Genomic DNA, 16,459 nt, shown 5'->3' with positions numbered 1-16,459 from the left:
CCGGCAAAACTCTGGAGCCTGACGCCTTCCCGGAGCGGGGGCTGGGAGCGGGAGAATTCCCGAAGGATGAGGGGGCACCTCCGGGGAGGTTGGAGTGGCCAAGTGGCTCCAAGGGGTCCAAAATCTTCCCTGGGAGCTGCAGGACTGGGAGGCGGGGATGGGAATCTGGAGATTTTCCGTGTGAGCATTCCCAAGGTGGAGCTGTCCCAGCGGTGCTCCCGCCGGGATCCCGAGCGGATCCTCGGCATTCCCGTCCCACTCCCTCAGTTCCCGGGTGTCCCCTCGCTCCGGCTCACCTCCCCTGCTCCCAAAATCCATAAATCCTGCAGGAGATCGATCCCGGCCCGGAGCCATCCCAGATCCTGGTGCCGGCTGCGGCTCCGGCACAGCGAGGGGGCAAAGCTGCTCAAATCCCGGGAATCCAGGCTGGAAGGGTCCTTGCTGCAAGGGATTCTCCCTGAAAGATCTGTTCTGTCTGCTCCCTCTGAGGGCCGGGGAGGAATTCCTCCTGGAATCCTGGTGCAGGATCCCGCAGGGATGCTGTGGGATACTCTGGGGTTCTGTGGGATGCCTTGGGATGCTCCAGGACATCCCAGGGCTGCTGTGGGGTACCAGGAATGCTCCAGGATATCCCAGGGCTGCTGTGGGGTACCAGGAATGCTCCAGGATATCGCTGGGATGCTGTGGGGTACCAGGAATGCTCCAGGATATCCAAGGGCTGCTGTGGGGTACCAGGAATGCTCTGGAATGTCCCTGGGATGCTGAGGCATACCTTGGGATGCTCCAGGATATCCCGGGGCTGCTGTGGGGTACCAGGAATGCTCCAGGATATCCCAGGGCTGCTGTGGGCTACCAGGAATGCTCCAGGATATCCCAGGGCTGCTGTGGGGTACCAGGAATGCTCTGGAATGTCCCTGGGATGCTGAGGGATACCTTGGGATGCTCAGCATGCCGCAGGATGCTCCGGGATGCTGCGGAATTCTCGCCCCCATCCCTCCAGGGCCGATCCTGGGATGGGAGCAGCCCCACAGCCGCTCCTCCATCCCAGCCCCGGCCCGGCTGGGCAGGATTGTGCTGGAATTCTCTGGGAAGCCCAGGGGAGCGCGGTGGCTGCAGCACTTCCAGCCGCATCCCTCATTAATCCGTCACGGCTTCCCGGGAAGCGCGGCACAGCCGCCGATTCGGGATTAGCTGCTATTTTTACAGTGCTGGAGAACTTTTCCGGGTGCCAAGCGTCCCCTCCCCGCTCCCGCCAGCATTCCTGGGCGTTGAGTGCACCCAGCCCAGCCCTCAGAGCTTTCCCTTTTCCAGAACCTTCCCTCAGGTGGGCTTGGGAAGCATCAGAGGCCGCAGAGGATCTGGAGCGGGATCCCAGCCCGGAGCATCCGGGAGCTGGCGGAGTTTGAGGGTTCCGGTGCTTCCTCAGCTCTTCCCGTGTTATTTTAAGGGAAAAAATTCCCTCCTGGCCCTTTCCATGGAGGAGGAAGGGCAGCTCCAGCCCCTCATTCCCGTTCCCAGTGCGGCACTGGGGGTGCTCCTTGCTAGAGAAATTTGGGATCAGTGCTGGGTCAGGATCAGATCCAGGGTCGGGATCAGAGCCGTGCCAGAGCCCACTCGGTGCTGGAAGGAGAATCCCAGGGTGATCCCGGATTTTGGGGGTTCTTGATGGCTCCAGCTCATAACAAAGATCCCAGGATTTCCTGCTCCCCATCTCACATTCTGCTGTGTTTCCCAGAATTCCCCTTTTGCAGAAATCCCCCTTTCCGTCCCCATTTTTGGGGACAGAGGGCGTTGGTGGCACGAAGGGCAGGGGCAAGGCTGGGAAGCTCCTGCTGGACTCCCTGGAAATGGCTTCCCTTGGAGGCAGCACGGCCTGGGAATGGGGACTGGGATGGGATGGGATGGGATGGGATGGGATGGGATGGGATGGGATGGGATGGGATGGGATGGGATGGGATGGGCCTGGTGGCACAGGGTCGTTGTCCGTCAGGATGGGCTCTGGGCGCTCCCAGCTGCTCCGGGCAGGATCTGTGTCCTTGTGTCCCTGGGTGCTGGTGACACTGACGTGGCCTCGGGGATGCGGTACCTCCTCACTCGTGGCTCCAGCTTGGAGCTATGATTCCCGGCATTTCATTCATTATGCAAATTATGTAAATGATCATTAATAATGCAGGACTTCCCTCTGCTCTGATCCAGGGCAGGGGGATGCCGGGGGCAGCAGGAGAAAGGGACAAACAGAGGAGTGGCTGTGATGGAGGGCTCTGGATGGGGGCCTGGATATGATTCTGTGCTCCCATCCCAGCCTGTCCCTGTGTCCCCATCCCTGTTTGTCCCCATCCCAGCCTGTCCCTGTGTCCCCATCTCTGTTTGTCCCCATCCCTGCTTGTCCCTGTATCCTCATCCCAGCTTGTCCCTGTGTCCCCATCCCAGCCTGTCCCACCACCATGCCACCCCTGGACCCTCCCGGAGCCCCCCTCATCCCCCTCGCTTCCAGTGTCCCCTTCCCTCCCAGCCCTTCCTGGGGTGCCATCCCCAGTGTGCCATTCCCAGTGTGCCATTCCCGGTGCACCAATTCCTGGTGTGCCATTCCCGGGGTGCCATTCCCGGTGTGCCATTCCTGGTGTGCCGTTCCCGGTGTGCCAATCCCGCTGTGCCATTCCCGGTGTGCCAATCCCGGTGTGCCAATCCCGGTGTGCCATTCCCGGGGTGCCATTCCCGGTGTGCCATTCCCGGTGTGCCAATCCCAGTGTGCCATTCCCGGTGTGCCATTCCCGGTGTGCCGTTCCCGGTGTGCCATTCCTGGTGTGCCGTTCCCTGACCCTGCCCGCTCTTCCCGCAGGGATCGAGTGCCCGCGGGGTGCCCGGAACGTGCCGGGGCTGGCGCAGGAGGGAGAGCCCTTCAGCGAGGAGGCCACGCTCTTCACCAAGGAGCTGGTGCTGCAGAGGGAGGTACGGCCGCAGCCGGCGCCGATCGGGGGGATCCGGGGGGATCCGGGGGGATCCGGCAGCTGTGAGGGATCTGTACCCGGAGATCTGGGGGTACCGAGCGCTCCAGGGGATACCAGGAGTGTCCTGTGGGGTGTGGAGAGATCCGAGGCGTCACCAGCAGATCCCAGGTGACACTGAGAGATCCCAGGAGATCCCAGGAGATCCCTGGGGATGCTGAGAGTGCCCTGGGCGGGTGCAGGATGGACGTGGGGTTGGATTCTGGATGGACGTGGAGTTGGATTCTGGTTGGACGTGGGATTGGATTCTGGATGGATCCCCCCAGTTTGAGCCTGTTCCCGTTAACATCTCCGGGTATTAAAATTCCCTGGAACTCCTGTGATTTCCCTGATTGCAGCTCCGGAGCTCGGGGCCCATTTTGGGTAATTTTTCCGTGATTCACAATTCCAAGGTGGATACCGGATCTCTCCCCCCCCCACCCCCCCCCGGCTGTCACGGTCCTGCTGAGCCAAAATTGAGGGGCAGGTGCTCCCATTCAGATGTTGGCACCGGTGCAGATGTGGGCATGGATAGAGACGGCATTCATGGATCCAGATGGGATTCATGGATCCAGGTGGGATTCGTGGATCCAGATGTGGCTGTGGCTGCAGACACGGTTGATGCAGATGTGGGCACAGCTGCAGTTTTGGGCATGGATCCAGATGCAGGCAGGGATGCAGATGTGGTTTGTGGATGCAGATGAGGCTGCAGATCCAGGGGTGGGCACAGTGACAGCTGTGGCCCTGGATCCAGATGTTGCCACGGGTGCAGATGTGGACACAGGTGCAGTTGTGGCTGTCGACCCAGATGCAGGTGTGGGTCCAGATGCGGGTGTGGGTCCAGGTGTGGGTGTGGGTCCAGATGTGGCAGCAGCTGCAGGCCAGTGATGCCAGCTGTGGGAATGCAGGGGCACAGGGCTGTGAGACACGGGGGTGCAGGGACACGGGGATGTAAGGATGTGGAGTGCTGGGGCACGGGGACATGGGAGCATGTGGGAATGCAGGGACGCAGGAATGCAGGGACGCAGGAATGCAGGGACGCAGGAATGCAGGGACACGGGCATGCAGGGACCTGAGGGTATGGAGACACAGGGACAGGAGGACACAGGGGTGCAGGGATGCAGGAACACGGAGAAACAGGGACACGAGGACACGGGGATGCAGGGGCGCAGGGACACAGGAACATGGAGAAACAGGGACACGGGAGTCCAGGGACACGGGGACACTGCAGTCGTCCCCCTCCCTGCTCAGCATCTCGTGCTGCCGGGAATTGCTGACCCGCATCCCAAGGGCTTCGCTCCGCTGCCTCGGCACATTCCGGAGGCTCCGCGCTGCACCTGCCCAGGAACGCCGTGGCAGGGAGGCCAGATGGGGCCGGAGCTGCTTCCCAGGAATGCTGCGGCAGGGAGGACACGTGGAAGCCGGGACGCTTCCCGGGAATGTCGTGGGGAGGCCGTGGGAAGATGGGCTGCTGCCCAGGAGCGTGGCGGTGGGGAGGCCACGTGGAGCTGGGGGTGCAGGGCAGGAACTGGGGATGCAGGGCAGGAACTGGGGATGCAGGGCAGGAATGCCACCATGGGAAGCCGGGATGCTGCCCGGGCCAATTCCCAGCTCCGGGTCCCGGCACGGGTCCCCACGGTTCCCACGGGGCCGCGTTCCCGCCGGCAGCCGATCCCTGCCCACCCCCACAGCCGTGGGATATTTTTATCCGGCGGCTCCGGCTGCTGCTGACTCACGGGCCCGGAGCCGCCGCTGACGAACCGGCCCCAGAGCGTGGGGAGCAGGGGGTGCTGGGGTGCTGGGGCGGGACCGTGGCTCCCGGAGCTCCCGGGAAGGGCCCAGGGGACCCCCGGGCGCCCCTCGGCTCCTCCGCGGCCGCGCCGATCCGGCAGGAGCTGCTGCTCCTCCGGGAACGCCGGGAAACTGCCCCGGCCCCCCCACGTATTCCAGGGCTTCTTGTCCGCTGGAGCTGTGAATTCCCAGTGGGTCAGTCCTGCCCTGATCCCAGCACTGATCCCAGTCTGATCCCAGCACTGACCCCAGTCCGATCCCAGCACTGATCCCAGTCCAAATCCCAGCCTGATCAAAGCGCTGATCCCAATCCCGATCCTAGCCTGATCCTAATCCTAATCCCAGCCTGATCCCAGTATTGATCCCAACTCCAATCCCAGCACCAATCCCAACCCTGATTCCAGGGTCCATCCCAACCCTGATCCCAATCCCAGGACCGATTCCAGCACCAATCCCAAGTCCAGGGCCAATCCCAGCCCTGTGCTTGGAGCATCTGTGGTGTCCCATTGCATCCTCCCACATCCCACCCCATCCCACCCCATCCCATCCCATCCCATCCCATCCCATCCCATCCCATCCCATCCCATCCCATCCCATCCCATCCCATCCCATCCCATCCCATCCCATCCCATCCCATCCCATCCCATCCCATCCCACCTCACCCCACTCCCCCTGGAGCCACCAATGCTGGGGGAGGCACCAGCAGAACTCCAAATTCCGCTGCCGTGGGGACTTCCCTGTCATTCCCTACAAATCCCTGGATTTCATTTGTCAGTGTTTCCCTTTCCCCACATCCCAGGGCCTGATTCCCACCCTGCTCCCAAGGAATCATTCCAGATAAAGACCGGGGGGTGCTCTGCGAGTTGGGGGTCCTGGGGGGATTGTCCTGAACAAGATGGATGGGATGGAATTCCTGGAAGTGGGAGCTGGGGGGGTCCAGAACCAGAGGGGTTTGGGGATGGGATGGGGACGAGGATGAGGATGAGGATGAGGATGGGATAATGGTGATGAACTCAGCTGCCCTAACTGTGGGCTAAAATCAATGCCAATAAAATCCATAAATCCCTCCAGCCCCCTGGAGCATTCCCAGGATTTTTGGGATCACTCCTGTCTGTCCCCAGCACGGGGAGGAAGGGGGGGTTCATCCCCCAGGATGAACAGGACGTGTTGGCATTTTCATATTGGCCCGGATGGGAAAATTCAGGAATAAAGGGAAAAAAAAAAAAAAGCAGGAATGTGATTTTGGGAAAAACTGACCTGGATCCGCCAAAAATAGCAAAAATCCTAAAAAAACACCAAATCCCAACGCTGAACCCTGACAGCTCCGTGGTGACTGGGGGAGAGGCTCAGCCCCCCCAAGTTGTGGTGGTGGCACTGGGGTGGAGGTGGCACCTTGGGGACACTGGTGCCATTGAGGGTCCTGTGTCTCCACCAGGACAGGACACTCTGTGTCCCTGTCCCTGTGTCCCTTGTCCCCACCAGCAGCACCCTGCGCACCCCGTGTCCCCACACAGCTGAGGTGTCCCCGTTGCACAGAATGGGGGGTCCCGCTGTCCCCTGAGGCTCCGTGACCCTGCTGTCCCCTCAGAGGGGGGGTCCCGCTGTCCCCCTGTCCCTGCCATGCAGGGCAGTGCCGCTGGTTGATCCCAATCCCCCCTTCCTCCCTCCAGTCCCAATTCCATCCACGAGCCCCCAGCCTGGGGGGTGACCCCCAACCCCCCCAGCCCCACCCCGGGGTCCTGCTGTCCCCCCCTGCCAGTGCTACCCACTGCTGTCACCCCCCAATCCTCATCATCCCCCCCAGTGTCACCCTGTGATTGTCCCCCCATGGCACCCTCCTTGTTCCCCGCAATTCTCATCGCCCCAATGTCACCCCTAATTCTTGTCCCCCCCAATTCTCATCACACCAATGTCACCCCATAATTCTCGTCCCCCAAAATTCTCATCGCCCCAATGTCACCCCTAATTCTTATCCCTCTCCCAGTTCTTATCACCCCAATGTCACCCCATAATTCTTGTCCCCAATTCTCATCGCCCCAATGTCACCCCTAATTCTTGTCCCCCCAGTTCTTGTTGTCACCCCAATGTCACCCCATAATTCTTGTCCCCCCCAATTCTCATTGCCCCAATGTTACCCCTAATTCTTGTCCTCCCAGTTCTTGTTGTCACCCCAATGTCACCCCGTAATTCTTGTCCCCCCCAGCTCTTGTTGTCACCCCAATGTCACCCCTAATTCTTGTCCCCCCAGCTCTTGTTGTCACCCCCGTGTCACCTCCAGTTCCCCTCACCCCTCCCCTGCTCCATCCTCTCCCTCCATCTCCTTTCCCGCTCCTCCGCGGTTTTTCCAAAGCTTTTCCTGCTGAGAGGACAAAAAACCCCTTTCAGGCTGGCAGGGAGGGGGGGCCCCCCCGCGCCCCCCCCCCCGAGCGCCCCCGTTTAACCCCTCGGGCACTCGGCGTTACAAATTTGGAACAATATTTATTAAAATACAAAAATACACTTGTTTTTTTTTTTGTTGGATTCGCGGTACAGTCGGATCCTTCCGGCGTTTACAGCCCGAGAGGGAACTTCTGCATCTCCTTCCCGCCTTCCACCCCCCCCGGACACCCCCAAACCCGAAATTTTAGCTCAGCTGTGCCCCCCTTTCCGAGAACATTTTAAAGCTAAAACGAGAAATTAAAGTAATTCCAGCGCCCGAGCAACCGGGGGGGCCCCTCCTCTCGCTGCTGCCCGACCCCCCCGACCCCCTCATCCCCTCGGGACCCCCACGAGGCACTTGGGGTCCCCGCCGGGACCCCCCCGGCACCACCTCCGATGCTGGTGGCCCCCCCATTGTTGCCTTCCCCCCTCCCCAAGCCCTTAATTTCTCCCATCCCCCCCCCGATCCGTGAGCAGCCCTTGGGGGGGGTGTCCCCATTGTCACCCCCTCCCGGGGACGGGGGGGTGGTTCCCCACGCCCCCCCCACTCAAATAAAAGGACAAAAAATGCCGTTTTTAGTGAAGGTGGTTACAATCATTGGTCAGGTCTCCCGTGGGGGCCCCCCCAGCCCCCCAGGAGCCGTAGCCCTGTGCCGGGGGGTGTGGGAGGCCCAGGGGGGTGACAAACACCGTGGGAAAGGGGGTGCAGAGCAAAGCGGGGGGCACCCGCTCTCCCCCCCTCCCCAAATCCCCCCAAACCACCCCCCGGGCGCTTGCGGGGTTTTTCCCCTTCCCGTGGGTTTTTCAGGAATTTTTTGCTTGAATACATTGCAGACGTCCATCCCCAGCCCCCAGGCTGTGCCCCCCGCCCCCCCGAGCCCCCCATCCCCCAAAATCCATTCCTTTATTGCATTGGGAAGGTCTTGGCGCGGGGCCGAGATCCCGCTCCGGTGACGCCGGAGCCGCCGGCGCACGGCCAAGGGCAGCGCCTCGGGGTGGGGGGGCCGACCTCACCCCCTCCCTCAAGTAACCCCCAAAAACACCCCGAGCCCCCCAAACCCCACCCCGACAGCTTCTGCCACCGCTCCGGCGTCCCCCGCGTCCCCCCGCGCCACGGCACCGCCGCTCGTCCCCAAGCACGGGGATTTTTCCTCTTATTACCGATTGTTTTTTTTTTCCTCCTCTGTTTCTCCTGGTTTGTTTCTTTTTGTGTTTAAATAGAACCTGCGAGTTAGAAAATAGTGGTTTTTTGTAGGAGTTTCGGGTGGGTTTCGTTAAATTTTAATAGAATCTGCTGCTCTTCTCGGCCCCAAGGTTGGCTATAGAAGCATGTACACGAAAAAGAGTCTCTCCCCCCCCCTGTACAAAAGTTGTGTCTATTATTGAGGAATTCTCCTGGTTTTCCTTAGTATTGAGGAATTCTCCTGGGTTTCCTTCTTTTTGGAGTTCTGCTTTTGTGCATCTATTGCGTTTATAATAATTTGGGGCCGGGCTTGAAAGGGGGGGGGGACAACGACCCAAAAAAAATCAGGAAAAAGCCCCCAAAAAAGAGTCATATCTGGGTTTCCTGAACTTTCTCCTTGGGGTGGGTCTGGATTAAATAGGGGTCGGCCAGGGTGGTCCCGGGGGGGTGCAGGGAGTTGCCCAGCGCGTTCTCTGTCCAGTGGGCGCCGTGTCCGGCCTTGTAGGTGTTGTAGTTGAGGTGCTCGTGGATGTTGGGCAGCACCACGGCCCCCTCCCCAGCCCCGCCGGCCGGGGTGGCCGCGGGCGTGGCCGCGGCGGCCGGCGCGATGTCCTCGTCCACCTGGATGATCTCCACGGTGCGGGCGGCGGTGACGGTGCTGCGCTGCTGGTGGCGCTTGCGGAGCTTGTAGAAGACGATGAGCATGGCGGCGGCCAGCAGCGTCACGGCCACGAAGCAGCCGATGATGATCTTGGTGGTCTTCATCACCTCGTCCAGGCTGGTCTGCAGCTTGTCGCCGGCGTCGGCCGTGGGCACGGCCACCTGCTTGGGCGGGCGCGTGGTCTGCACCAGCACGGTGGTGGTGGTGGTGTAGGCCGGCTGGTAGCCCGTGGAGGTGGTGGGCACGGGCTTGGTGAACTTGGGGGACACGTCCTCAGGGGAGATCTCGGTGGTCTCCACCGTGACGGTGGTGAAGAAGCTGTAGTTGGAGGTGTTGAGCTCGGCCGTGCTGACGTTGAGGAAGGCCGAGGCGTTGGAGTTGCCGGCCACGTTGGTCACCATGCAGGTGTAGAGGCCGGTGTCGGTCAGCAGCACGTGCGAGAAGTTGAGGGTGCCGTCGTTGAGCACGGACAGGCGCGGGTGGCTCGAGGCGTGGCTCAGCACCGTCCCGTTGGGCAGCAGCCACCGCACCGAGGACATGGAGGGCGTCCGGCAGCGCAGCTCGGCCACGCGCCCCTCCGAGATGTTGAGGTCCGCGGGCGCGTCCATGATGAAGGGCGCCGAGCACTGGAAGGAGGTCTGGTCCACCTCCACCAGGAAGCGGCCCCGCATGTGCAGCGGGGCGTGGCAGCGGCCGCAGCAGGTGGAGTTGGTGGGGATGTACTCCCGCAGCCACCACGACAGCCAGAGGATGTCGCAGTCGCAGTCCCAGGGGTTGTGGTGCAGGTGCAGCTCCACCAGGTAGCGCAGCGGGGCGAACAGGTCGTGGGGCAGGGACGACAGGTTGTTGTGGGCCAGGTTGAGCTCCACCAGCGCCGTCAGGTCGTCGAAGGCGTTGCGCTCGATCAGGTTGATCTGCGAGTTCATAATCCAGAGCTTTTTGAGGGATTTGAGCCCGTGGAAGGAGCCGGGTTTGATCTCGGGGAAATTGTTGCCCGACATCTCCAGCTCCTCCAGGCCCACCAAGGGCGTCAGGTTGGGCATGTCCTTAATGTTGCACATCCCCAGGTTGAGGTACTTGAGGTTGTACAAGCCCTCGAAGGCGCCCTCGGAGATGTACTCGAGCTTCTTGAGCTCGCCCAGGTCGAGGCGCATGAGGGAGGGCACGCGGTTGAAGGCGTAGCTGGGGATGCTCTCGATGGGGTTGTTGCGCAGCCACAGCTCCCGCAGCTTGGACAGGTACTCGAAGGCCCCGCTGGGGATCACCGTCAGCCAGTTGTCGAAGAGCTCCAGGGTGTTGAGGCTGGCCAGGCCGTTGAAGGCGCCCACCTCGATCTGCCGGATGGCGTTCCTGCCCAGCTGCAGCACCTCCAGGTGGTGCAGGTGGCGGAACGTGTCCGCCTGGATCATCTGGATGTTGTTCTCCATGAGGTTGAGATAGCGGGTGTTGGAGGGGATGCCGGGGGGCACCTCGGCCAGGCCGCGGCGGGTGCACACCACCTTGCTGAACTGGTTACTGCAGGAGCACACGGAGGGGCAGCTCTGGGGGCCCGGCGAGGCGGCGGCCGTGGCCAGGAGCCACGCGTGGAGGGTCAGGGAGGCGGCCAGGAGCCCCGGCCAGGTGCGGTGGCGGCGGTGGCGGCGGAGGTGGTGCACAGTTACCTGCCACAAGAGCTTCATGGTGTGGCACGTTCATCATTCACCATCGTCTGGGGATGGCGGCGAGAACAGGAGAACGGGCTCGGGCCCCCCCCTCTCCCGGCTCCCACGAGCTGGGGGGCCCGGCTGGCCGGAGGGGGGGGGGGTCGGGGTGCTGGGGTCGGGGGGGCTCCGAGGAGAACGGGGGTTGAGGAGGGAAAAATTAAAATTTAGGGGGGAAAAAATCAGCGGTAGGTGCTGGTGGGGGGGGGAGGGTGGGGGGAGAGGAGGAGAAGGAACCCCCCCCCACGCCCGGCCCCGCTCGCCAGTACCTACCTGGGGAAGGGGGATCGGGGGGTCCGGGGGGGCTGGAGGCGAGCGCGGGGGGCCCGGGACCGAGGAGGGTGGGGGGGGAAGGGGGGGCCGGCTCCCAAAAAAAAAAAAAAAAAAAAAAAAAAAGACAAAATGGCTCCTGGAGGCTGCGGTGCAGGATGGGGGGGGGGGGGCGGCCCGGCTAAGCGGGGGCCCGGCAGCCCCCGACCGCGGCCAAGCCCGCGGCCTCGCACCTCCGCCCGTGGGGCCGGCCCGGGGGGCTCGGCGGGGCCGGCATGGCCGCCCCCCCCCCAGGCCGCGGGGAAAGGAGGGGGGGAACGCGGGGAAAGTGGGGAAAAAGGAAATAATAAAAAAAAAGAAGCGGGGAGAAAAGGAAGAATTGGGAAAAGGGGAGGGAGAGGAGGAGAGAAAAAGTGGAAAAAAAAAAAAAAAGGAAAAACGGGGAGGGAAATGGGAATGGGGAAAAAAAAAAAAAAAATTTGGCCAGGAAAGGGAATTGGAAAAGGAGGTAAAAACGGAATAAAAATGTAAAATAGAATCAAATCAAGATAAGAACGGAAATGAGGATAAAAGTTAAAATGAAGCTAAAATCAGATGAAAAGCTAAAAATAAAATTCAAAATATTAAAAAAAAAAAAAAACACCCCAAACAACCCGGACGAAACCTAAAAATAAAACAGGAAAATAAAGATTAAAAATAGGCCGAAATAAATAAATAAATCGCGGGGAGCCCCCCCCGGGAGAGGGAAAAACGCGGTTCGGGGAGGGAGCGGGGGGGAGGAAAGGGCGTCGGCGTGGGGGGGGGGAGATGCCGGCGGGGGCACCTCCCGGTAGCGGCGGCGGCTGCGCTGGTGGCGGGGCGGGGGGGTCCCGTCCCGTCCCCTCCCGCGTGTCGTTCCCGCGTCCCCGCGTGGGTGTCGCGTTCAGCGGCGGCGCGGGGCGATGGTGGCGGTGACAGCGGCGGTGACAGCGGTGGCGGTCGCGGTGCCGGCGGGCATCCTCCGGTGGCGGGGGCCGCGCGGGGCGGTGCGGGCGGTGCGGGCGGTGCGGTGCGGGGCGGTGCGGGCGGTGCGGGAAGCAGCCGCGCAGGCGGCTGGCTCATCCTTTTGTCCTTCAGTGCGAGCGCGGATGGATTGCTGCTGCCGCCGCTCCCGCTGCTCCTGCTGACGCATCCCGGCTCCGCACAGCCCCCCCCGCGCCCCCCGCACCCCCACCCACCCACCCACCCGCCGCTCTCCGGAGGGGCCCCCGCCGGCCCCGCTTCGGCCGGTGCGGCGGCCCCGGAGCGGTTTCGTGCGCGGGGAGGGGGATGCGGGATGCGCCGCTTCCTCCTCCTCTTCCTCCTCCCTCCCTCCCGCCGCCTCCTCCTCCTCCTCCCCCTCCCCGCAGCCCCGCTCGGGGCTCGTGGATGGGGGGGCCGCTCCCTGAGCGACCCCTCCTCGGGGCCGGGGAGGCGGACGGACAGACGGACAGATGGACGGACAGAGGGAGGGAGGGAGGGACGAAGGGCCGGGGGCGGCAGCGCTCGGGGCTCGGCGGCTTTGAGGTGACGAGGACCGGGGGGACCCCGGCTCCGTCCCCCCGGGTCCGAGCCCCCCTGAGCCCCGGTGTGTCACAAGCCGTGACACCGGTGGGGAGCAGCAGCCCTGCCGGGGTGAGTGCCAGGGCTGGGCACAGGGGACAGGGCACAGGGGACAGGGACCTGGTGTGGTGCTGCTCTTTGGGACCCAGGCTGAGCTCTGCACCCCCAGCAGTGCCTTGTCCCCCCTCCCTCCCCCTGGGACTGGGGGGGCCATGACACCACCCGCAGCCCCCATGAGCACCCCGTGGCCTTCCCTGCTCTCGGTGGCACTGGTGGCATTTGGAGCTGTCACCTGAGTGCCAGCAGTGGGTGGTGGGCACCTCTGTGGGGCTGGTGGCTCCTCTGGGGCACCCTGTCCGGCAGTGCTCCAGAGCACCCCAGGACCCTCCTGTCCTTCCTCACGAGGGTCGCTGTCCCCATGACGCTGGCACGTCCCCAGGGGGGTTCAGCTGTTCCAGTAATGTCCCCACCAGAAGCTGCAGGACCTGGTGGCCTCCTGTGCCCCACGGGTGGGTCCCACATGTTCTGTGCTCACTGCAGTGGCCTCATCTCATCCCTGAGTCCATCAGTGTCCTGCGTGTCCCCTGGCCAGTGACCCAGTGGTGACACGGGGGACAGGGACACCCTTGTCACCCAGAGTGTCACCCTGCGGCACTGGGGAGGTGCCACAGCCGTGCACGAGGTGCTGCCCCCAGGGACCAGCCTGGCACTGGCATCCCCGGGGGCAGCGGGTGGCCTGGGGCCACGTCCTTGCTGCACACTGGCCTTGGCAAGTGCAGTGCCATGGCCGGTGTGGTGCCATGTCCGGTGCGGTGCCATGTCCGGTGCGGTGCCGTGTCCAGTGCGGTGCCATGTCCAGTGCGGTGCTGTGTCCACTGCGGTGCCGTGTCCAGTGTGGTGCCGTGTCCAGTGCGGTGCCATGTCCAGTGTGGTGCCATGTCCAGTGTGGTGCTGTGTCTAGTGCGGTGCTGTGTCCAGTGCGGTGCTGTGTCCACTGCAGTGCCATGTCCAGTGTGGTGCCGTGTCCAGTGCGGTGCCGTGTCCACCGCGGTGCCGTGTCCAGTGCGGTGCCATGTCCGGTGCGGTGCCGTGTCCAGTGCGGTGCCATGTCCATTGCGGTGCCATGGCCGGTGCGGTGCCATGTCCGGTGCGGTGCCATGTCCGGTGCGGTGCCGTGTCCAGTGCGGTGCCATGTCCAGTATGGTGCCACGGCCAGCGTAGTGCAAGGACACTGGGACACCTCCAGGCTTTGGGAAGCAGCGGGAGCAGTTGTGGGATGGGTGAGCTCAGGGGTGGCACAGGCTCCGTGTGGCAGCACTGGCAAAGCCAAACCCCCTTGACGGTGACAAAGGCCACGGCCGGGGTTTGAACCATGGTGGTGTGGCCCATCTGTCAGCCCTGAGCTCAAACCTCCTCGCTGTCCCCTTGGCCACACACCCAGCCCTGTCCTGTGCCACGTGCTGTCCGCAGGGCCACACTGGCCACAGGTCCAACCTGTCCTGGGGTGGGGTGTCATTCCCAGGATGGGATTCCCAGGGTGGAATGGGATACAGGATGTGGCAGGACCTGGTGGCTTCATGCACCCCGTGGGAGGGTCACGCATGTCCCTTGTCCCCCACCACAAGGGGACACTTAGGGGTGGCACCTCGGGGGTCCCGGGGTCCAGGCTGGGGGGGCACCACCCGGGTGAGCTCGGAGCACTGGGAGATGGCACTTGGGGCAGGCCGGGGTGGGGACAGGGGCCCACAGCTCATGGGATTCCCGGGTCCCACAGGTTGAGGTGGAGGTGGAGAGCATGGACAAGGCTGGGAATTTCATCGGGTGGCTGCACATCGAGGGCGTGAACCTGTCGGTGGCGCTGGTGGAGCAGGCGCTGTCCCGCGTCCACTTCACGGCCGAGCGCAGCCCCTACTGCAAGGCCCTGCTGGCGGCCCAGGACGCGGCCAAGCAGAGGAAGGAGAAGGTGAGGGGGGTCAGGGGTCAGGTGCCCCAGCAGTGTCACCACCCCAGAGACATTGGAGATGGCCCCACCACACCGGATGTCCCCGCCCTGAGAGATGTGCCCACTAAAGATGTCCTCGCGTCAAGAGGTGGCCTCACTCCAGAAGGTGTCTCCACTCTGAGAGACATTCCCACTCTGAGGGGTGGCACCATGCCGAGGGATGTCCCCATCCCAAGAGATGTCCCTGTGCAAAGGGATGTCCCCACCCCAAGAGCTTATGGCCCCACTGCAGGGAATCTTGCAACCCCAATTAACGTTCACCCCCGCTGGCTGCCCACATAAGAGGTGGCCCCGCCACCATGGATGTCCCCATCCTAAGGGATGTTCCACTCTGAGGAATGTCCCCACTCCTGGAGATAGATGTCCCCACCCCAAGAGATGAAGGTCCCATGCCAGGAGATGTCCCAGCCTAGGGATATCCCAGCCAATGGATGTCCCATCCTAGCAATGTCCCATCCCAGGGATATCCCACCTGGGGGATGTCCCATCCCAGGGATATTCCACCTGGGGGATGTCCCACCCTAGCAATGTCCCATCCCAGGGATATCCCACCTGGGGGATGTCCCACCCAAGGCACATGACCCACCAAGCTGGGGCCTGGGTATGTTCCCACTGCCGGGTCCAGCCCCCCATCCTACCATTGCTGTCACCTGGAGCGTGTCCGGGGTCCCCACCCCGTGTCCCCCCAGGTGTGGTCCCACTACGAGGAGACGCCGGTGGAGGAGGTGGTGCAGGTGCTGGAGGAGAAGGAGCGCACGGCCAACTACAAACCCGTGTTCGTCACCGAGATCACCGACGACCTCCACTTCTATGTGCAGGACGTAGAGACGGGTACGGGGGGACACCTGGGCACCCCCAGCACCCGGGGCGCTCCCCAGGCCAGGCGCGGTGGGGCAAGTTGAATCTGTGGCATGAGGATCTGGGCTTGGTGGGTAAGGCCCAAATCCATGTCCAAGGTCACCCCTCCACCCCCCAGGGCTATTTCTGGGACCAGGGTAGGGGTCCATGACTGGGATCCAGGTTTGGGGTCCAAAGGTTAAGGTCTTGGGGCAGGGTCTAGGGTGGAGGTGCAGGTTTGGGATCTACTGTTGAAGTCATTGTTGGGATTTGGGGCCACACTGAGGAGCGGGGTTGGGGTTGGTTTGGGACAGGATTGGGGGTCTATCCTGGATCGGGCCCCCGCAGGCGCCCAGCTGGAGAAGCTGATGGAGAACATGCGTGCCGAGGTGGGCGCCCACCCGCCTGTGGAGGGCTCCTTCGTCCCGCGCCGTGGCGACTTCTGCATCGCCAAGTTTGTCGACGGGGAATGGTGAGGAGGGGATGGGGTGACCCCACGGGCTGGGCCAGGGCAGCAGTGGGGTGCGCGGTGAGGACCAAGTCCCCAAAATCCCTCCCACTCTGCAGGTACCGTGCCCGGGTGGAGAAGGTGGAGTCGGGTGGGAAAGTGCACATTTTCTACATTGACTACGGCAACGTGAGTGGCACTGGGGAATCTGGGGGGGAAAACAGCCCCACATCCATGGATGCATTCATGGATCCGTCCATCCATGCATCCATCCATCCATCCATCCATCCATCCATCATCCATCATCCATCATCCCTCCATCATCCATCCATCCATCCATCCATCCATCCATCCATCCATCCATCCATCCATCATCCATCATCCATCATCCCTCCATCATCCATCCATCATCCATCCATCCATCATCCATCCATCATCCATCCATCCATCCATCATCCATCCCTCCATCATCCATCCATCCATCCATCCATCATCCATCCATCATCCATCCATCCATCCATCATCCATCCCTCCATCATCCATCCATCCATCCATCATCCATCCATCATCCATCATCCATCCAT

At 62.6% G+C, this 16,459-nt stretch overlaps 2 protein-coding genes across 2 annotated transcripts in view; one reads left to right on the top strand and one right to left on the bottom strand.

Moving 5' to 3' along the window:
- The window catches only part of SND1 (staphylococcal nuclease and tudor domain containing 1), a 73,260-nt gene that overhangs the window by 54,437 nt on the left and 2,364 nt on the right, over positions 1 to 16,459 (top strand). The window contains exons 16-20 of the mRNA XM_041720641.2: positions 2,840 to 2,949; positions 14,363 to 14,551; positions 15,280 to 15,421; positions 15,776 to 15,899; positions 15,995 to 16,064. Coding sequence (XP_041576575.1) covers positions 2,840 to 2,949; positions 14,363 to 14,551; positions 15,280 to 15,421; positions 15,776 to 15,899; positions 15,995 to 16,064 — 635 coding nt within the window. The remainder of the gene's footprint in view (positions 1 to 2,839; positions 2,950 to 14,362; positions 14,552 to 15,279; positions 15,422 to 15,775; positions 15,900 to 15,994; positions 16,065 to 16,459) is intronic.
- Positions 8,358 to 10,754, bottom strand: LRRC4 (leucine rich repeat containing 4). The gene has a single exon (XM_030261663.4). The coding sequence runs from the start codon at positions 10,714 to 10,716 to the stop codon at positions 8,746 to 8,748; it is 1,971 nt and encodes a 656-aa protein (XP_030117523.1). The 5' UTR covers positions 10,717 to 10,754; the 3' UTR covers positions 8,358 to 8,745.

This window comes from Taeniopygia guttata, chromosome 1A (assembly GCF_048771995.1).
Source record: "Taeniopygia guttata chromosome 1A, bTaeGut7.mat, whole genome shotgun sequence".
Classification (NCBI taxonomy): domain Eukaryota; kingdom Metazoa; phylum Chordata; class Aves; order Passeriformes; family Estrildidae; genus Taeniopygia; species Taeniopygia guttata.
Note: the sequence above shows the minus strand (reverse complement) of the source record. Positions and strands in the feature narration are given on the sequence as shown.

Bases quoted from the DNA above. Each gene is read 5' to 3' on its own strand.
- LRRC4 (XM_030261663.4), bottom strand. From the start codon at position 10,716: ATGAAGCTCTTGTGGCAGGTAACTGTGCACCACCTCCGCCGCCACCGC.